General features: G+C 53.2%; 7 protein-coding genes across 7 annotated transcripts; 3 read left to right on the top strand and 4 right to left on the bottom strand.

Moving 5' to 3' along the window:
- Window positions 1-343: 343 nt before the first annotated feature.
- J4E83_010898 (uncharacterized protein) lies at window positions 344-1,260 on the bottom strand (the record flags this gene model as incomplete). The annotated part of the gene is made up of 2 exons (XM_049337776.1): window positions 344-699; window positions 753-1,260. 2 exons carry the CDS (start codon window positions 1,258-1,260, stop codon window positions 344-346), a joined length of 864 nt encoding a protein of 287 aa, XP_049183131.1.
- A 323-nt stretch (window positions 1,261-1,583) lies between these two features.
- J4E83_010899 (uncharacterized protein) lies at window positions 1,584-2,204 on the bottom strand (the record flags this gene model as incomplete). The annotated part of the gene is made up of 2 exons (XM_049337777.1): window positions 1,584-2,081; window positions 2,142-2,204. The coding sequence occupies 2 exons, from the start codon at window positions 2,202-2,204 to the stop codon at window positions 1,584-1,586; spliced, it is 561 nt and encodes a 186-aa protein (XP_049183132.1).
- Window positions 2,205-3,056: 852 nt separating this feature from the next.
- On the top strand, window positions 3,057-3,770 carry J4E83_010900 (uncharacterized protein; the record flags this gene model as incomplete). Its single annotated transcript, XM_049337778.1, has 1 exon — window positions 3,057-3,770. The coding sequence occupies one exon, from the start codon at window positions 3,057-3,059 to the stop codon at window positions 3,768-3,770; it is 714 nt and encodes a 237-aa protein (XP_049183133.1).
- Window positions 3,771-4,336: 566 nt separating this feature from the next.
- J4E83_010901 (uncharacterized protein) lies at window positions 4,337-5,619 on the top strand (the record flags this gene model as incomplete). Its single annotated transcript, XM_049337779.1, has 3 exons — window positions 4,337-4,490; window positions 4,537-4,808; window positions 5,023-5,619. The coding sequence occupies 3 exons, from the start codon at window positions 4,337-4,339 to the stop codon at window positions 5,617-5,619; spliced, it is 1,023 nt and encodes a 340-aa protein (XP_049183134.1).
- Window positions 5,620-6,863: 1,244 nt separating this feature from the next.
- J4E83_010902 (uncharacterized protein) lies at window positions 6,864-8,133 on the bottom strand (the record flags this gene model as incomplete). The annotated part of the gene is made up of 2 exons (XM_049337780.1): window positions 6,864-7,849; window positions 8,022-8,133. The coding sequence occupies 2 exons, from the start codon at window positions 8,131-8,133 to the stop codon at window positions 6,864-6,866; spliced, it is 1,098 nt and encodes a 365-aa protein (XP_049183135.1).
- Window positions 8,134-8,921: 788 nt separating this feature from the next.
- J4E83_010903 (uncharacterized protein) lies at window positions 8,922-11,465 on the top strand (the record flags this gene model as incomplete). The annotated part of the gene is made up of 1 exon (XM_049337781.1): window positions 8,922-11,465. The coding sequence occupies one exon, from the start codon at window positions 8,922-8,924 to the stop codon at window positions 11,463-11,465; it is 2,544 nt and encodes an 847-aa protein (XP_049183136.1).
- Window positions 11,466-11,899: 434 nt separating this feature from the next.
- On the bottom strand, window positions 11,900-12,238 carry J4E83_010904 (uncharacterized protein; the record flags this gene model as incomplete). The annotated part of the gene is made up of 1 exon (XM_049337782.1): window positions 11,900-12,238. The coding sequence occupies one exon, from the start codon at window positions 12,236-12,238 to the stop codon at window positions 11,900-11,902; it is 339 nt and encodes a 112-aa protein (XP_049183137.1).
- Between the last annotated feature and the right edge of the window lie 3,116 nt (window positions 12,239-15,354).

The following is a 15,354-nucleotide window of genomic DNA, read 5'->3' on the forward strand; positions in this document are numbered from 1 at the left end:
TGCCATCTTCTACTTTTCAACATGCCAACTGACGTTCGCTCTCGCACCCCGCCGTGCCCGCTGCCATGGTCATGTACTCTTCGCACAACTACTCTTTGCTAACGAGATCATGGTTACTTCAACTCTTCACGGTGCTGATGCGATAGTGTGCTGCACCGGGAAGCTTGTTCAAGCCGTATAGTCGTTCTGCATGGCGACCCCCAAAGCCGCAGGATCTTTTTAATGGTGACCCCTCCCTACAAGTGACTATTGGACCTGCTGAAACAGCTCTGCACAACGACATCCAATTACCGGCGCCCATAGAAGCGAAACCCTTCCACCTGGTTCGGTTTGCCTCTGCAGGCTAGTCTTTCTTCAGCTTCTCGGTCCCGCGTCCCTGCTGCCAACTTTTGAAACGGTATACCACGTATGCCGCCGCGCACATCGAATAGAAGACCGCAGCATACGCGGCTTGCTTTCCGATCTTAATGGCGCTTGTCGGTACGGTGATGTACAGAGGTACCAGAGCTTGCTGTGACCGGCCCATCCAGCGCTTCCAAACTCGCTCGACTACGATCACCAACGCTGCTGTTATGCCCCAAAGACCCCCGAAGATGATCGGCGCACCGTACCCGCCCATCATTGCGCTTGTAAGAGTGGCGAAGACAGAACCTGCAACCACATTGCCGATACCCGCTTGCATGGCGGCTGCTGCACTACCTATGACAAAGTCAGTATTCTCATTCCACGGCAAACCCGTGGATCTGACCTACCAGCGACTATGCCACCCGCTCCAAAGCCTATGCCCGATAACATTATGGCTGCGAGCGCAAGCAGTACGAGCGGAACGACGACTAGGGCGAAGTCCCAAGGATGCCGCTTGATCCACTCGCCGGCTGCTTTCGCCACACCCTTGACCCCGAGTTGCTTGACCCTTTCGATTGCACTGGCCACAGCATCTTTTGCCTGCATGGCGCACAGGGTGACCTTGTCCATGACGTGTTTGTACATGGCCTTGATGAACGTGTTCGCGCGTCCGAGAGTGGCGTTGCCATTGCCCGAGGTACTCGCGTTGCTGTCTGGCTTGTCATTTGTAAAAGTTCTGTCTTCCTCATTATCGTTGGACTTGTCTTCTGGGCTGTCGTCTGCGTCACTGCCAACGTCTTGTTCTTGCTCGGGAGTTGTTTCATCTGTCTCAGGCTGCTGATCTGAAGTAGCATTTCCAGCGGGTGGAGGAAAGGTAGCGCGCAACCATCTCGGCATCCAAGAGTGATCTGCCATGTATTATGAGTGGGTCGTGGTGTTGGTGTTGAGGGGGCGTGCGGCGTCAGGTCCTCGAAATTTCCCTTTGCACCCCGGAGGAACTTGGCGGTGAAAGCGCGAGACATCTCACCGCGATACCAGATGGGGAAACATCCAGACGATTCGTGCATCACTTTGCATGCCGTAAAGGAGAAACAAGCCCTTCTATGCCAAATATCGTGCAAGCACGTTGCTTACTACTGTGAGATATCCGCAGTCACTTCGACTACAATAACATAACTCATAGGTACTTCGGGGATGCCAACCACAACACACCAACTTCGAGCATAATCGCCGTCCCCTTACTGATTCATAGTCAGACGGCCTGTCTCTTCGGCGATTAGCTTGTCGACCTCATCCTGAATGAAAGCACGATGTATAGCTCTGGCCTCCTCCAACTCGCGCATCAACCTTTCTCGCTCCCACAAAGTCCAAGCCGCCAGATCCGAGCATGTCTTTTCCGCCTTCGCACGAGCCTTGTTTGCCGTTTCCAGCTCCTGCCTCAATCTCGTATTCTGCTCCAAGATAAGCTCAAACGCCTCCTTGGTGATGCGTTCGCAACCGGGTGCGGGAGTTGAAGAATTTGGTTGGAACATAGAGGGTGTCGCGGGGCATTGTGGAACAGGGAAAGCCGGGGCTGTTAAGTATGGATCGTTGCTGGCGCTGCTGATCGAATTCAACCAGTCGATCACCTGATTAACACCATCCGCGTGATATGCGGAACGAAATGCGAGACTGATAGTGCGCTCGGGATCCTGGAGGCTCGCATGACCAGAGAAGGTGGTTTGGATGCGTTGCTGCTATGTTTTGGTCAGTGTTGTTATTGCTGTGGTACGACGAGGTGTCAGTGAAAGACTTACATTGACAGCAGTCTCTTCCCCATCGTCCTCCATCCTATCGGTATCAACACGATCTGGCTCCATGCCTACGCATCGGTGTCCTCCAAGATGGTTGCAGTGTTCGTAGGGGCTCGGATGTCGCGATTACGTCAGGAAAGGCGCAGTGAAGACGGAGACGCGTCGGTGACTGAGGACTATACTCACGTGCTGCTGAGTGAGCGCCTGCGCTAGCGTCTACTAGCGCATCTCTCTGTGTATCTCAGCCCCGCCTCCCTCTTCCGCCTTTCCTCTCGCTACCTGTGTTGACTTGATCTGACTCCACGCGTAAAGCTTCAGCTTACCGCACGAGCTGACGAGGACTCCACGGCCGACTGGGAGAGGGCAGATTCTAAACCAAGCTCTTCACGATCGGGAATCTAGACGTCGCAAGCCTCCATCCGGTGAGCTGTGGCTATAGGTGTCTCCTTCTAGAAGTGCGAGGGGATCCCGCCGCGAACCAAACAAACAAGCCTTTGCGTGAACGACTCGGCGTCCCGTGTTGTACCTCAAGGCATTCACGGCCCACCGACATCCTCTCATCAGTACGTTGTTTCTCTCCGCCTTACTCATGTCGTGAAATGTATGTGTTAATGTTACGTCGTAGTTCTTCTCGCTGTCATGTCGTTCCGCAGTCTCAGAGGTCGCCCGCCCACGCAATTCCTACCCCCGGCTGGTGCCTACTACGACCAATTCGATATCATCGCACTATTCGGCCCGGACATACCTAGGAGTGGCCTTTGTATTCACTGTCTACAGCCTGAATGCGGGGCTTCGGGAGATCCCACCAGATGCGCGAACGCGTGTGGCATGTGCGGATGTAAGGACCAGCACGCGAAGAGGGCAAGTCTTCCTTACTACCATAGAAATCTCATTACTAACTCGTTTCAGCTCTGCGCTATGGCCTACTGCTCATACAGGTGGCGCAAAGACCACGGATGTACTCCAGACCCAGATGATATGATCGCGCTACGTCCCGGAATGAACCAGGTTGCAGATCTTCATGGCCTTGGGATCATACAGACTATGTCTCATGTCTCTATGGACGTCTTGCCGAACATGGAGAACGCTGATGTCAAGGATTACTACACCGGCCATACCATACAACACAGTCATCGCATCCGTGTGCGCACGCCCATCATCTGGACCCACGAGCACGGTTACAGGAGCGCCGCTATGACAGTCAAGGCCAACCCCAATGAGGCGGTAGCAGCGACTCTCAACGGTGCCGACATTCGTGGTTCAGATTCTCAAGCCCTCGACCTGCCCTTCATTGGTTCTCCTCTCGCTAGAGCCATCCGCCAAGTCACCGAAGAGCCTTCTTCCCACCCGCCAATGCCAATCCCGGGTCTTTGGCTCCAGCCACAAGCTCCGCCCGACAACAACATGCAGCTGCAGATCATCCCCCCTGTCAACGCCATCATCATACCTTCTTCATCCTCATCGGAGAATGCTCGCTGTCCTGCTCTGTCCCCTACGGCTAGCCTACAACTGCACTACGAGAAGCTGCTGCACGAGCGCGATCAGCGAGAGCTTCAGTACATCGCTGAGAGCAAGGACAAGGACAGGATGATCAGGACGCTCAAGGCTAAGCTTGGATGGTCTCTGGAGTAGATCGCCTTATACAAGGAAGGATCTGAACAGGTCCAAGGCCTACATCGACGCTAGGTTGCCTATCTTGTAGGCCTTTACGTTAATGCGGGCTGCAGGCCTGTTCGGCTTTTGTGTTAGTTGACGTGAGATGCTGGTAGTAAGGTCATGCATTGGCCGACACGGCACTTAATGATGTACTGAGTATTGAATGGTAGCGCAATGGGAAAGAGCTGATGCCTTGGTGACTTCGGAATCAACGGCTGAATACAAGATAATTCTTCAATACTATGTAATCCTGTATACAGCTCAGCAATGCATAATTTCTGCTTCCAGTGATTCTGTTCTCTATTTTCATACGTGCTGGACACATACCCAGACCGAAAGTCGTCTCAGCTATCGCCCGGGCGCGGTACCTAAGGGGGCGTGTCAGGTGATGTCACAGCCACGTGCTGCCAGGTCACAGTCGTGCCTACCTATCTGGGTACGTAGGTGAGAGCAACACGCCAAGCCGAGACGCGTCGCTGTCAACAAACAGCCAAACACTCGACTTACTCATCCACAGACATCACCCACCACGACACATCACGATGGCCAATCTCTACTTGATGCAGGCCTTGTACGCCCCGAAGCTGCCTCCGCCCACGCCTAGTCCTGGTGTTTCCGCGCTCGACGACGACGGCGTGCAGGGACGACAAAGGCAGTCTGTCATGCCCGAGCGCCTCAGCATGATGGAAGTCGAAGGTAAGAACCCAAAAAAACTGTTTTCAACCCTATTGACCCATAGCAGAACCACCTGAACCCGAATCAGAGGCCGCTGCGCGCTGGAAACCGACTGGTGCCAATGTTCAGCCAGTCGGCATCAAGAGCGAGTTTCCAAGCTCCGACGCTGCGGACAGATTTTTGGAATCGCTCCCGTCTTTTCCTGGCAACATTGCTGTTACGCCTTCTCCGCCCTCATCGATGACGCTTCCTGCTGGCCTTACGTACCCAATCGAGCGATACCTACCACCTGCGGGACCATATTACGACCAGAACGCTCTCCTTCCCGTCTTTGGACCGGTATTCTTCAAATACAAACCTTGTATGATCTGTTGGACCTGCCACCCCGCTGCAGGCTATTCGACCACGTCTTGCGGGAAGGTATGCAAGGTCTGCGGAACCCGCCGCCACCCAGACGAGGTAAGACCCACCTACCGCAAATGCGCAGTAGCACTGCTGACATAGGTGCTAGAGCTGTTCCCTGTTCTATTGTAATAGAGACTGGTATCGCCAGCAGGAGATTCCATGCGGTCCAGAAACCGTTCGAGATCGACAAATCCGTCCCGACAAGCAAGAGCTCGCTGTCCTCTCTCGTATCGGTGTCATGTATAATGCACGCGGTCCAAACAACACTGTTCTTGTAAACCCAATGCATCCGATCGTTCAGGACTTCTACAAAGACAAGCCAAGGTCGAAGGCATTGATGCGGAAGATATTCGAGGCGGACCCAAGGCATCGCTCGACGTCCATTCCATCGCGCAGTGGGCCAACGCTTGTGGCAAATGCCCCTGCACAGCAACCGCTTCCGCCGCTGATGAGCCCATACACCATACCGATAAGATCCGTGGACAACAGCCTCGACCCGCGTCTCCAGGGTCGCACCTCCTGTGGCGCGCCCGGCCAACTGGTGCTTCCGCAGCCCGATAACGCCAGCAACAGCAGCGAAACCCCGACTGATCCAGAAGACATCGAAAAGAAGCTTCAGGACCAGGAGGTCGAGAATCTGAACTTGAGAATGCAGGCAGTTGTGAAGGATCGTGAGATTCGGAAGCTGAGGGCGGAGCTCGAGCAGCTGCGCGCTCAAGCTGCCAACACTGGTGGCGCATACTAGACCATTGGCAAGTGGCCACACTCGCAGACTACTGTTTGCGGCTGGGTTGGCGATGATCGTGGAAAGATGTATATGTAAATGTTCAGAGATAAATGCAGCCAGGTCAGACCAGGCGAATAATGAAGTCCGTGATGGATCACTCTATAAAAAGAAGTACTCTGGCGGCTACATGGGTGCCGAAACAACAGTTTAATGATATTTCGAGGCCACGTAGGCTCCCGGGTGATTTCTATTGACATGACGATGTGATGTCGTGAGTTGGGCCGTGGTGCTCGGCGGATTGCGAATGTGGACGTGGGATGACTAATCTAGCGGCAAACCTCCATCTCCGATCTTCCGACGACGCGTCTTCATCACTCCTTCCACACACTCGTCCCGTCGTGCATCGCAACGCATCGCAACGCATCGCAACAGCCACGCACCATCACAACCACGAACGTCAATGACATTCCACTATATCGTCGCAGCAACAGACTGTACATCGACGAGAATTGTTACAGGAATTCTGAAAGAGCCGGTAACAGGTCGTCAGTCACGACTGTCTCGATCTTGGTTCGGTTTGCGTATCAAGCCCGCATAGGTGGCGCAGGCTTGCGTGAATGTCTCGACCGTCGCCTAAACTCCCAGAGGCCCACAATCCCCGCAATTTGCGGTACAATCACATTATATTGCTTACAATTCTGCAGTTTCCCATCGTGTGACAACGGACATGTAACACCTTCTGGGACTGGCCCATCTGGGCTTTACCAGCTTGCTCCAACGGATCCGTAGCCGGGTGGGTGACCGCAACCGACGGTCGCTCATTGGGCGAGCATCTATCAGCGCACGATTCCTTTTTTTTTTGCCCTTTTTCTTTTTCTTTTTTGCGCGGCCGCTTTCACTGCAGACTTTCGCATTTCATTCTCAGGCGCGCGGACTGAGGACTCTCCAGCAGTTTTCTAAACTGTCAAGCAGTTCCGCGTCTTAACGCGCTGTACAAGCTAATTACTTTTTTGCTGTATCGATTGCTACAACACGCAGATACTTGTTTCGAAGTACAGGAGTTCTTGCAGAGGTATCATGCTCGTGTACCTTCATTAGCGTCATGGAACATGGATATCTAGTAGTGCTGCAGTATACGCTTGATTGCGCTCCAGGAAGGTTGTCGCGAGAATCTACGTTGCCGCTGTCTAACTCGCGAAAGCGACGGCACATTGCCTCAGCACCACCCATCCCTCCGATCCATCATCACAGGCGACCATTCTTCATGTCCTGGGCCGCTTCGCGCCCGTAGAACCGCCGCCACCAATCAATTCCGCAATCCGAGCATCTTTCGCAATCAGCTCAGCATCTTTCGCATTCAGCTCAGTGCGAGCTTGTTCGAGCGCTTCGGCTAGGCGCTTGTTTTCGGCTTGTAGGGAGCGAATGAGCTCAGACTGATGCGCGAACTCCTCAACAGAGGTGCTAGCTTCTCCGACGCCATCGCCAGACTCATGTGTAACTGGTTGATCGGTGATGGAAGCGATTTCACCTTCCGGCTCTTCGTTGTCTTCCAAAACGACGCGTCGAGCCATCAGGCGGGGGTCACGAGCGGGGTCTACGCTGTGGGTGGAGACCGGATTTGAAGGTTCAATACCCTCCGTAGCCGGACCGGCATGCTGCTTGGGAACGCCTGACCTTGACTGCTCCTGAAGCCTTTTCGGCTTGGGCCAGACGATTCTGCCCGGCGAATATTGCGGCATCGATGTCGTTCGGTAAAGCTCTCGCACGAGTGGATGATTGTCCTTCAGGACAACAGGGTCTGTGAGCTTTTTGAAGCTGTGAACGACTCCGGCGGCGACAAGGTATACCAGCTCCCTGATGCTGGGACGCACGCGCATTGTCTTGACCACATTGTAGCCCCGAGCCCTCCACCACGCCACCGTCGCGTAAATCTGACCACAAGTCCGCCCGGGATGGTCATTCTTCTTGCAAACTCGACACTTCTTCCTACACTTCTTGTGGGTATCTTCATGTTTGGCCCCCCAACAAACAATGCACACGCGTATCTCGCCGTTGGCGTGCACGTCGAACACGGCTTCGCCGAAATGGCTTCCGAGGGTATACTCGTCGTAGTACGGTCCAGATGGCGGCAGGCAGTTGGCTATGGGTACCTTCAGACCCTTCACCGGACCAATGGGCTTGAAGATATTGGGCTCTGTCTCTACTCGTACGCTGACCAGCTGTAGTTCGCGTTCGGTTGGAAGGTCGTCTGCGAATACATTGTTAGTCAACCTGGTCAAGAGAGGGAAGGCGTGTGACCCTGGCGCATACGAGGTCGTCGCGCACCGTCATGCAGCCACCGCAGGATGCTTGAAGGGCATCGCGCTTGCTCATGATGTCGGCGTCGGTTGTACGAAAGTACGACGTATCCTTATACTTACACTCAACTCCACCATCTGTCCGCCTTGCTGTCTCCGAGGGTGCGTTCCGTTGTGGGTCAGGATCACTATCGCGGCGGCCATACACGGAAGTGATGTCGCGCTGTTCCGACATCGCGTCGATATTGGGCGAAAGAGGTCGCGACTTGATCGTGGAATGTTGGAGTGTTGGCGGTGTTCGAGGCGAACGGTGCGGTAGAGGATGGTTGGGAGGTGTTGGGCAATGTGCGACTATGGCGCGATATTTTCATATCACGACTTAGCGTCACGCGCAGAAACTTTCGACTTGTCTCTTTCACTATCTGGAACACCTCGAGACGATGCAGGTCAGGATACTGGTCGAGCGCTCGAACGAAGCTGCCGCACTTCCGTCACCAAGCATTGGTCGCGATGAAAGCCTGACAAAGGCCACATCAAGGATATCATATCGCGACGGGTGGCCCGACGGCCACATCAAAACGAGGTTGTGTAAGTCATTACTTCGATGTACATCTAGAAGCTTCGTGATCACTGTCGATGAGTACAGCAATACCGACGTGTGATCATTCGAAAGGATCTCGGTAACGCAACAACGAGGACGCGCATAATGACCGCTCGCCTGTCACCATCATACAGACTTCCAATCATGGGCCCGACATCACATGGACACATACGCTTCTCTCGCGACATGGCCCATATGCTACGCGCAGCAAGAATCTGGACCACACAGCATCTCTCTCAGCATTGTTCCCCGCTCTGGGTAAATATTCTAAGTCACTGGCAGATGACGCGCTAACGCTATCGAGATCGGGCTAGACCGACCGCGCGCTTTCTGCCTGGACCCTTCAACCGCTGCCTTCACTTTCTGTCTCATCGCCTAAACCATCCTCATCAACGCGTCAAGCCGACTTTTGGACGTTGGATATGGCGCCGCGCAACCAGCCAGACGGACCTCACGGGTCAGCGGCGGCCCTCAACCCGGAGCGATCGGATGACGAGATCTTTCTCGACAGATTCGCATACAACCCTCTGGGCGGCACAAAGTTGTACGAATTCTTTCTTTCTTGGCCCGCAAACGACTACTTTCCTTCTCGTCAAGAAGTGGAGCGAATCGCACAGCACCAGGTCAATACCATTTTCGGAGCCTTCGACAGAATACGCTTCATCTTGGAACGCCACGAAGACACCATCAGGAAGCGATGGACCAAGAAGAGTACCAGCAAGAAAAAGAAACTTCTGCTTGCGGCGCAGCCGAACATTCCAAACGAACATCGACCTGACATGGATGTTGATAACGCGGTAATATTCTCGTTTCTGCCAGGTGGAGATGTGATGGATTCCGCGACCCGTATGGCAATTGCGAAGAACAGCGAAGCTTGCATGGTCCCATTCCTGAATATGGAGGATCTTCTCCAACCCGGAACCTTTCTGACTTTGCTGAGCTCGCGTGGCCATAACCCCATAGCATCGTTCAGTCAAACGGAACTCCTTCACGCCCCACTCGCCCGTTGGCTAGAGGAGACACTTCAATTCCATCTGCAAACATACACAATGCTCTTTGCAGGACGAAATACGCGAGCCACATACGGCCGGCTGAAGGATTGTAGAAGCAAGAGCGAAGCCCGCCAGTCAATCCACAAGGGTAGAAGCGTTTATCCAGGTCATGGCTTACAAATCCTCGGCATACAGAAGATACTCTATACGTTCCTTCAGCGATGCTGCTTTCTTCTAGTAGGCGATCTCTTGTCAAGTGAGAAAGCACGTCTGGACCAATATCCCGTCATACGCCGACCGACATCTTTGTTCAATGCTGCGACCGATCACACAAACCGAGCAGAGGTCTCGTTGATGACTCCGTACGGTGTGCCCGGACAGTTGAGCTTCGACCGTTTACGTTGCGTGATCAGCTCCAAAGTCGGCGAACTAGAAGATCACATCTGGGCATTGCGCGAAGATCCTGGCTACTTTTCAGAGGTGTTCAACGACTATAAGTCGCATCGTTCCGAATACATCCCCTCTCTGGATGGCAACGTCAACGCTATAATGAAGGAGAAGCCCCATGCGATCTTCGGACTCATCCTTCGGAACCTCATCACTGATCCATACTATGCATTATCCTATTGGCATGAGTGTCTCCGTCTTCTTGACCGCCTGACCTCTACAGCCTTGCGTCATGGCTTCCAGTTTAACCCAAACAAAGAGCTGCCAGAAGACTACCGCAAAGACATTCTGAGGCTGTGGACGACTCTAAACGCGATTCACATGGATGTCCATGAGTGCTTTCGTCAGCGCGTTCCAGCCGCACCAGGCATGCGACCTTATTATGTCAAGACAAAGGCCGACCCAAACAGCCAAGGCTCCTATTTCAAGATCGCGAGGTCAAAAGCAGCAGACGATCCAATCACTCTCCGATTTCTCGACGCTTTATCCCGAATCACCGGCTCGCACAACCCACCGAAAGAGGCTTTCGTGACTGAACTGGACGACCTGGAGAGATTAGTGATCAAACACCCTGCCGCTAAAGATCTTCTGTCGCCATTTGTATGGGCCGATTTCTCTCAACTGTCAGTCTCGTCGGAATGCATCCAACAAATCCGGTCCTATCAACCGTGGTCAATACAGATCGAAAATGAGATGTATTCTCGAACGGTAGAGTTGACGCTGGAGTTCCGGCACTTCACGCAAATGTGGGGACCTGTATCGGGCATGCGGCGTTTTGACGATGTCAAGTTAGCGCGTATGGCGGATCCATCAGACGGGAAATTCCGCTATCCAATCACCGAGAGACGTAGTCGTGTGACAACGGGTTCTTTACGCCTGGCGGAAAGGAACCTGGATGCTTTCTGGAAGACTGCCGACGCGTTCTGCAAGAAGCTGGCGGGAGCAACCTTTCCAAACATCTTGAAGCGCGATATTACCCGCGGACGCTCTATTCGTCGCACTGCAGCATGGACCGAGCCGACCACCCATCTCGACGACGGAGCTCACCCCCAGCCTACATACAAGGCTCTCACAATCGAGACCCTTGGTGGTGACGAACACATCAAACCATCGGCGATAAGCAAGAAGAAGATCAAGACCCGTGGCACCTGCGATCCGGCCAGTCTCGCTGATAAACAACTCAAGTCCTGTGAGCCCTTGGACTCTCCGCCGCCACAAGTGACAGTTGACAAGCGCTCTCATCTGGTATTCAAGACTCTCTTCGTTTCTCCTTCAGCGCGAGACGTACCGGCGGAAGTGCCTTGGAAGGACTTCGTTCATGTTATGGTCAAGCGCGGCTTTGAAGCTGAGAAGCTACACGGTTCGTCATGGCGGTTCACACCAACGACCCTGGGTGCAGAGCGCGCTATTCAGTTCCATGCTCCACACGGCGCGCTCAGCAAACTACCTTTGACTTGGGCGAGGCGATATGGCAGGAGGCTGGAGAGAGAGTATGGGTGGACTGGCGAGATGTTTACTCTCGCGTAGACCTGACAGTCTGCAGTGGATCAAAGTTTGAATGTCGGAATGACACGCATGTCTAAGCGCTGGAGCTTCGTTTGGGATTTGGCATGACTAGATGGCTCAGCGAGAGATACACGTTGGAGGACATGAGACGCGATATCACGATGAGGAACCGATGCGCGGCCGGGATGACTTCATATGCAGTAACAGCAAAAGCGGTACTAGCATACTTGCTTCACATCCAGTAGTCAAACTCCATGGCTATCTATACTACATGCCAGATCCGTCCTGTTCCTCCCACTTCCTGTCATCCCAGTAGCCACATGTTTGCTTCAGCTTTATGCTATGTCTCCACACTCCCATAACATCCTCCCTCCAAGCTCAACTCAGCAAGCAAAGAGCAAGTCTCGTTTCAAACCAACGCATTGGCAAAGACCTTGCTCTCTCGTCTTCCCCTTTCACATGCCCGGCTCATAATGATCACCACCAGTCGACACCTTCCCACGGCGCTTCCCCTGGCGAATCCTGGTAAGTACACGTCTTCTGTACCGCGGTTTCATCCGATTGTAGATAGCCAAAGCCGCGATGTCATCGTCTTCATACGCCGCCAGGACCCTCCTATCGTACTTCTTGAGAGTCCCATTTTTCCAATTGCGCTTGGCGCGCGGGTAGTCAATCTCGATGAAGCTTAAGTCATGGCGTGGCCAGACCGCAACGGCTTTGGCAATCGCCGCAAGGGCCTTCTGCTCGTCCCATCCGGTGTAGTCGATGCCTGTAGCTTCTGCGGCTTTGGACATGGCTATTGGGACAAAATGTTCGAAGCGCGCAAGGAGTGCTTTGTCTCGAGTGTGATGCGTTGAAAGGCTTCGTTCGCGTGAATCGGGGTAGTCGTCACTGTACTCGTATTAGTGAGCCTGGTCGGCCTTGGAGGCAATGGTCGCTTTCATGTCAGTGTCTGCGGTCTCTGTCTTGATGAAAGGCATAAGCTCGGCATTTGAAACATCAAGTGCGGCTTCGATGTCAGTATCTTCGGTCTCCGCCTTGATGAAAGGCAAAAGCTCGGCATCCGACGCATCGAGTGCAGCTTCGAGTGGACCGTATAGCGCATCCAGCCCGGACACGAAGTCATCGAATGCCAGGCTTTGCTCCTTGAGAGGAGATCGCGTGGAAGCCATCATGTCTGACGCAGAGCGAGAGCTTGATGGTGGCGTTGAGCAAGATTTCATTGCTCTCATCCAAAAATGTAACATCGACTAGCGCTCTTGGCGCGCAAACAGAGCTCTTCAAGTTTTCCCATCCGTTGCCATGAACACAACGATCACGTGATGACGCGGGACGCTAAGCGCACAGTTCGCGCCTTCCTACTCTTCTGCCCCGCGATTGCAGTCTTGCTCGGCTTCTTCTCCAGTCATCGAAAACGTGAGTGAAAATCGCAATTGTCGCGGCTCTTTACTGACATATAGCAGATGTATCCGCAAATACATCCCGAGACTCAATTTCGGCAACCGCATCCCAGCGGACTGCTACCACCTCAGTTTCCACTCGTGAGCAACTCAGTTCTACAACCTCAACAACACGTACTTCCGCCATACGCACCGTCTGAGCCGCAGTATCCGCTCCAGCAACCGCGATACCTTCCACGACAACAGTTTCTTGCAGCACCTCAACAACATGCTCCACCACTACAGCAGTATTCTATATCGCAGACACAGTACCTCAGCGCACCACCGCAGAGCTTTGCACCACCAATAGACTGTTATGTGCCATCAACGCAGTACTATTCACATCAACCGCAAATCCTTCCGCAGCAGCAGGTTTATCAACCACCTGAACAACATGCGCTGCAAACGTACCACCTTCCTGTCCCACAAGTGCAATGTGCTGCGCCTCCACCTCAATTCAATCCGCCGCAACCACATAAACCTGGCCCGCAACGGCAGCAATATGCACTCCAGCAACCATACCATCACTCGCAACAGCAATATCATTTACCGCCACAACCGGCCCACCCGCCACAATCGCAGTTCCATCACAATCTACTGCATGCTGTACCAACATATATGCCACATCAGGCCCCGCCATTATATGACATCGCAGAGCCATCACCTGCACAATACACGCCAATCTGCCAAACAACATGCGGCTTGCAATACCAAGAAGGCCCGTCGACATTGTTTCCACAGCCGCAGCTCTCTCAACAAAGCTCTGGGACACCGGCGGTCTCAGATGAATACGCACATCATCCACCACAGCCGCGAACTCCCAATGCTCCAGTAGTACCACCGTCTTCGGCAGCCGAATACGAATCGATCGTACCGCAGATCTTCAATCTGGATATGAGCTCGTACAATCAAATCGCGATTGAGGCCCCACAGGGTGAGATAGGCAGCAGCTCACCAGTATTGCCAACTTATATCGCACCCGCTCAAGTTCGTACCGGTAATGAACCTATGACACCATTCGAAGCATCGAGGAGATCTACGCCAAAGACATGTTTCGAACATCTCTCGCTAGACGAGACTGACATTGGCTGTCCATCCATTTCAGATGTATCTCTAGGAAGCCTTCTATACAAAGATAAAACTCCTCTAAAGGTTCTACACTGGGAGGGGTGGATGGGCGCTCGAGCGCGCGCGAAAAAGGTCGCCCATGCCAAACTTGGCCCAACTGGTAAAGTTGTCACGCTGCCACATCCTTGTGATGAATACTTTGATGCGGTTCCCTGGGAAGCGTCCCATCGGCCAGAGATGCCACATCACGTCTACCCCAACAACAAAGATGGATCGCGCAATTCCGGATTGCTTTGGGTCGCGCGCTACCTTTGTAGCAAGCCCAATCAGCTGAACCTCTGTTGGTACACATTTGGCACCCCGGGCAGCTGCCCCCTTGGTGCCTCCTGCCGATGGGACCACAAATTATCATGGACAACTCTATGCTTTCTCATCACCAGCGGACGAGTCTCTGTGCAGCTTGCTCGCCAACTCATGGCAAACTGGAACACAAATGAACATTCAGATCAACTACCAGAAGTCATAGCCCGCATGAAAGCGATCACGTTAGGTCTTGGTGAACGCCTTGAACCCAAGGTACTACCCAGCCGGCGTGCAAGCTCACGCTCATGGGACGATATCTGCTGAGCATCAGCTCTCGTGCAACAAGCTCCGCCCGTTCTCATATGCTAACCTAACCTCACCGTCCCGCAAGATCATGAAATCCACGTCTCGTGAAGCTTGTTTTATCGCTTCTTCATTTTGCGCTCTTCCATGCACTTGCATTATTCCATGGCCGTACTGTTCCAGTACGGTATTTCATATTCTCATCTGTGGTCAGATTCGGTCTGATGATGTTCTTGGGCTATACGCAATTGCGTATAGCTTCTTAGGTCTCTGGTAAGCAACGCTGCTTACCGTGTGTTGTCCTTCGGCTGTACTTTGGGTATGGTGTTGCTCGTGATTTTACTGTTCTTTGACTCTGGCTACACCTCAAGGTATGGCATTGCTTAATCTCCCATTTTCCTGGCTATGCAATAGCGCATAGTGTTTCTTTCACATCCTGACGGCGTGCGACATCTCCGCGCCTTCCCATCGACTGCCATGCGAACGGGTGATTGAAGTTGAACCACACTTTCTTTGACAGCAAGAGGCTTGGAAGGATGGCTCCTGGTCTGTTTGATGTCGGTTTGACTTCGTTACGTGGTAGCATTGCCGCTAGGTGGGCGTGCATTCGCCGGAGCATATGTTCACTCCGCTGCAGTTCCCCGCAGTTCAATCAAGGTCCAACTGGCTCTTACTGCACGATTCCATCCTGTGTTCAACCTCAAAGCACTACTAAGACTTCAGAAACTATTGTTCAGAGCTCTTTTCTCATCCAATACATCGTATTTGAGCTCATATAGTCGGTGTTGCAAGCAACG

This window comes from Alternaria metachromatica (assembly GCF_023757995.1).
Source record: "Alternaria metachromatica strain BMP 0045 chromosome Unknown scaffold_54, whole genome shotgun sequence".
Lineage (NCBI taxonomy): Eukaryota > Fungi > Ascomycota > Dothideomycetes > Pleosporales > Pleosporaceae > Alternaria > Alternaria metachromatica.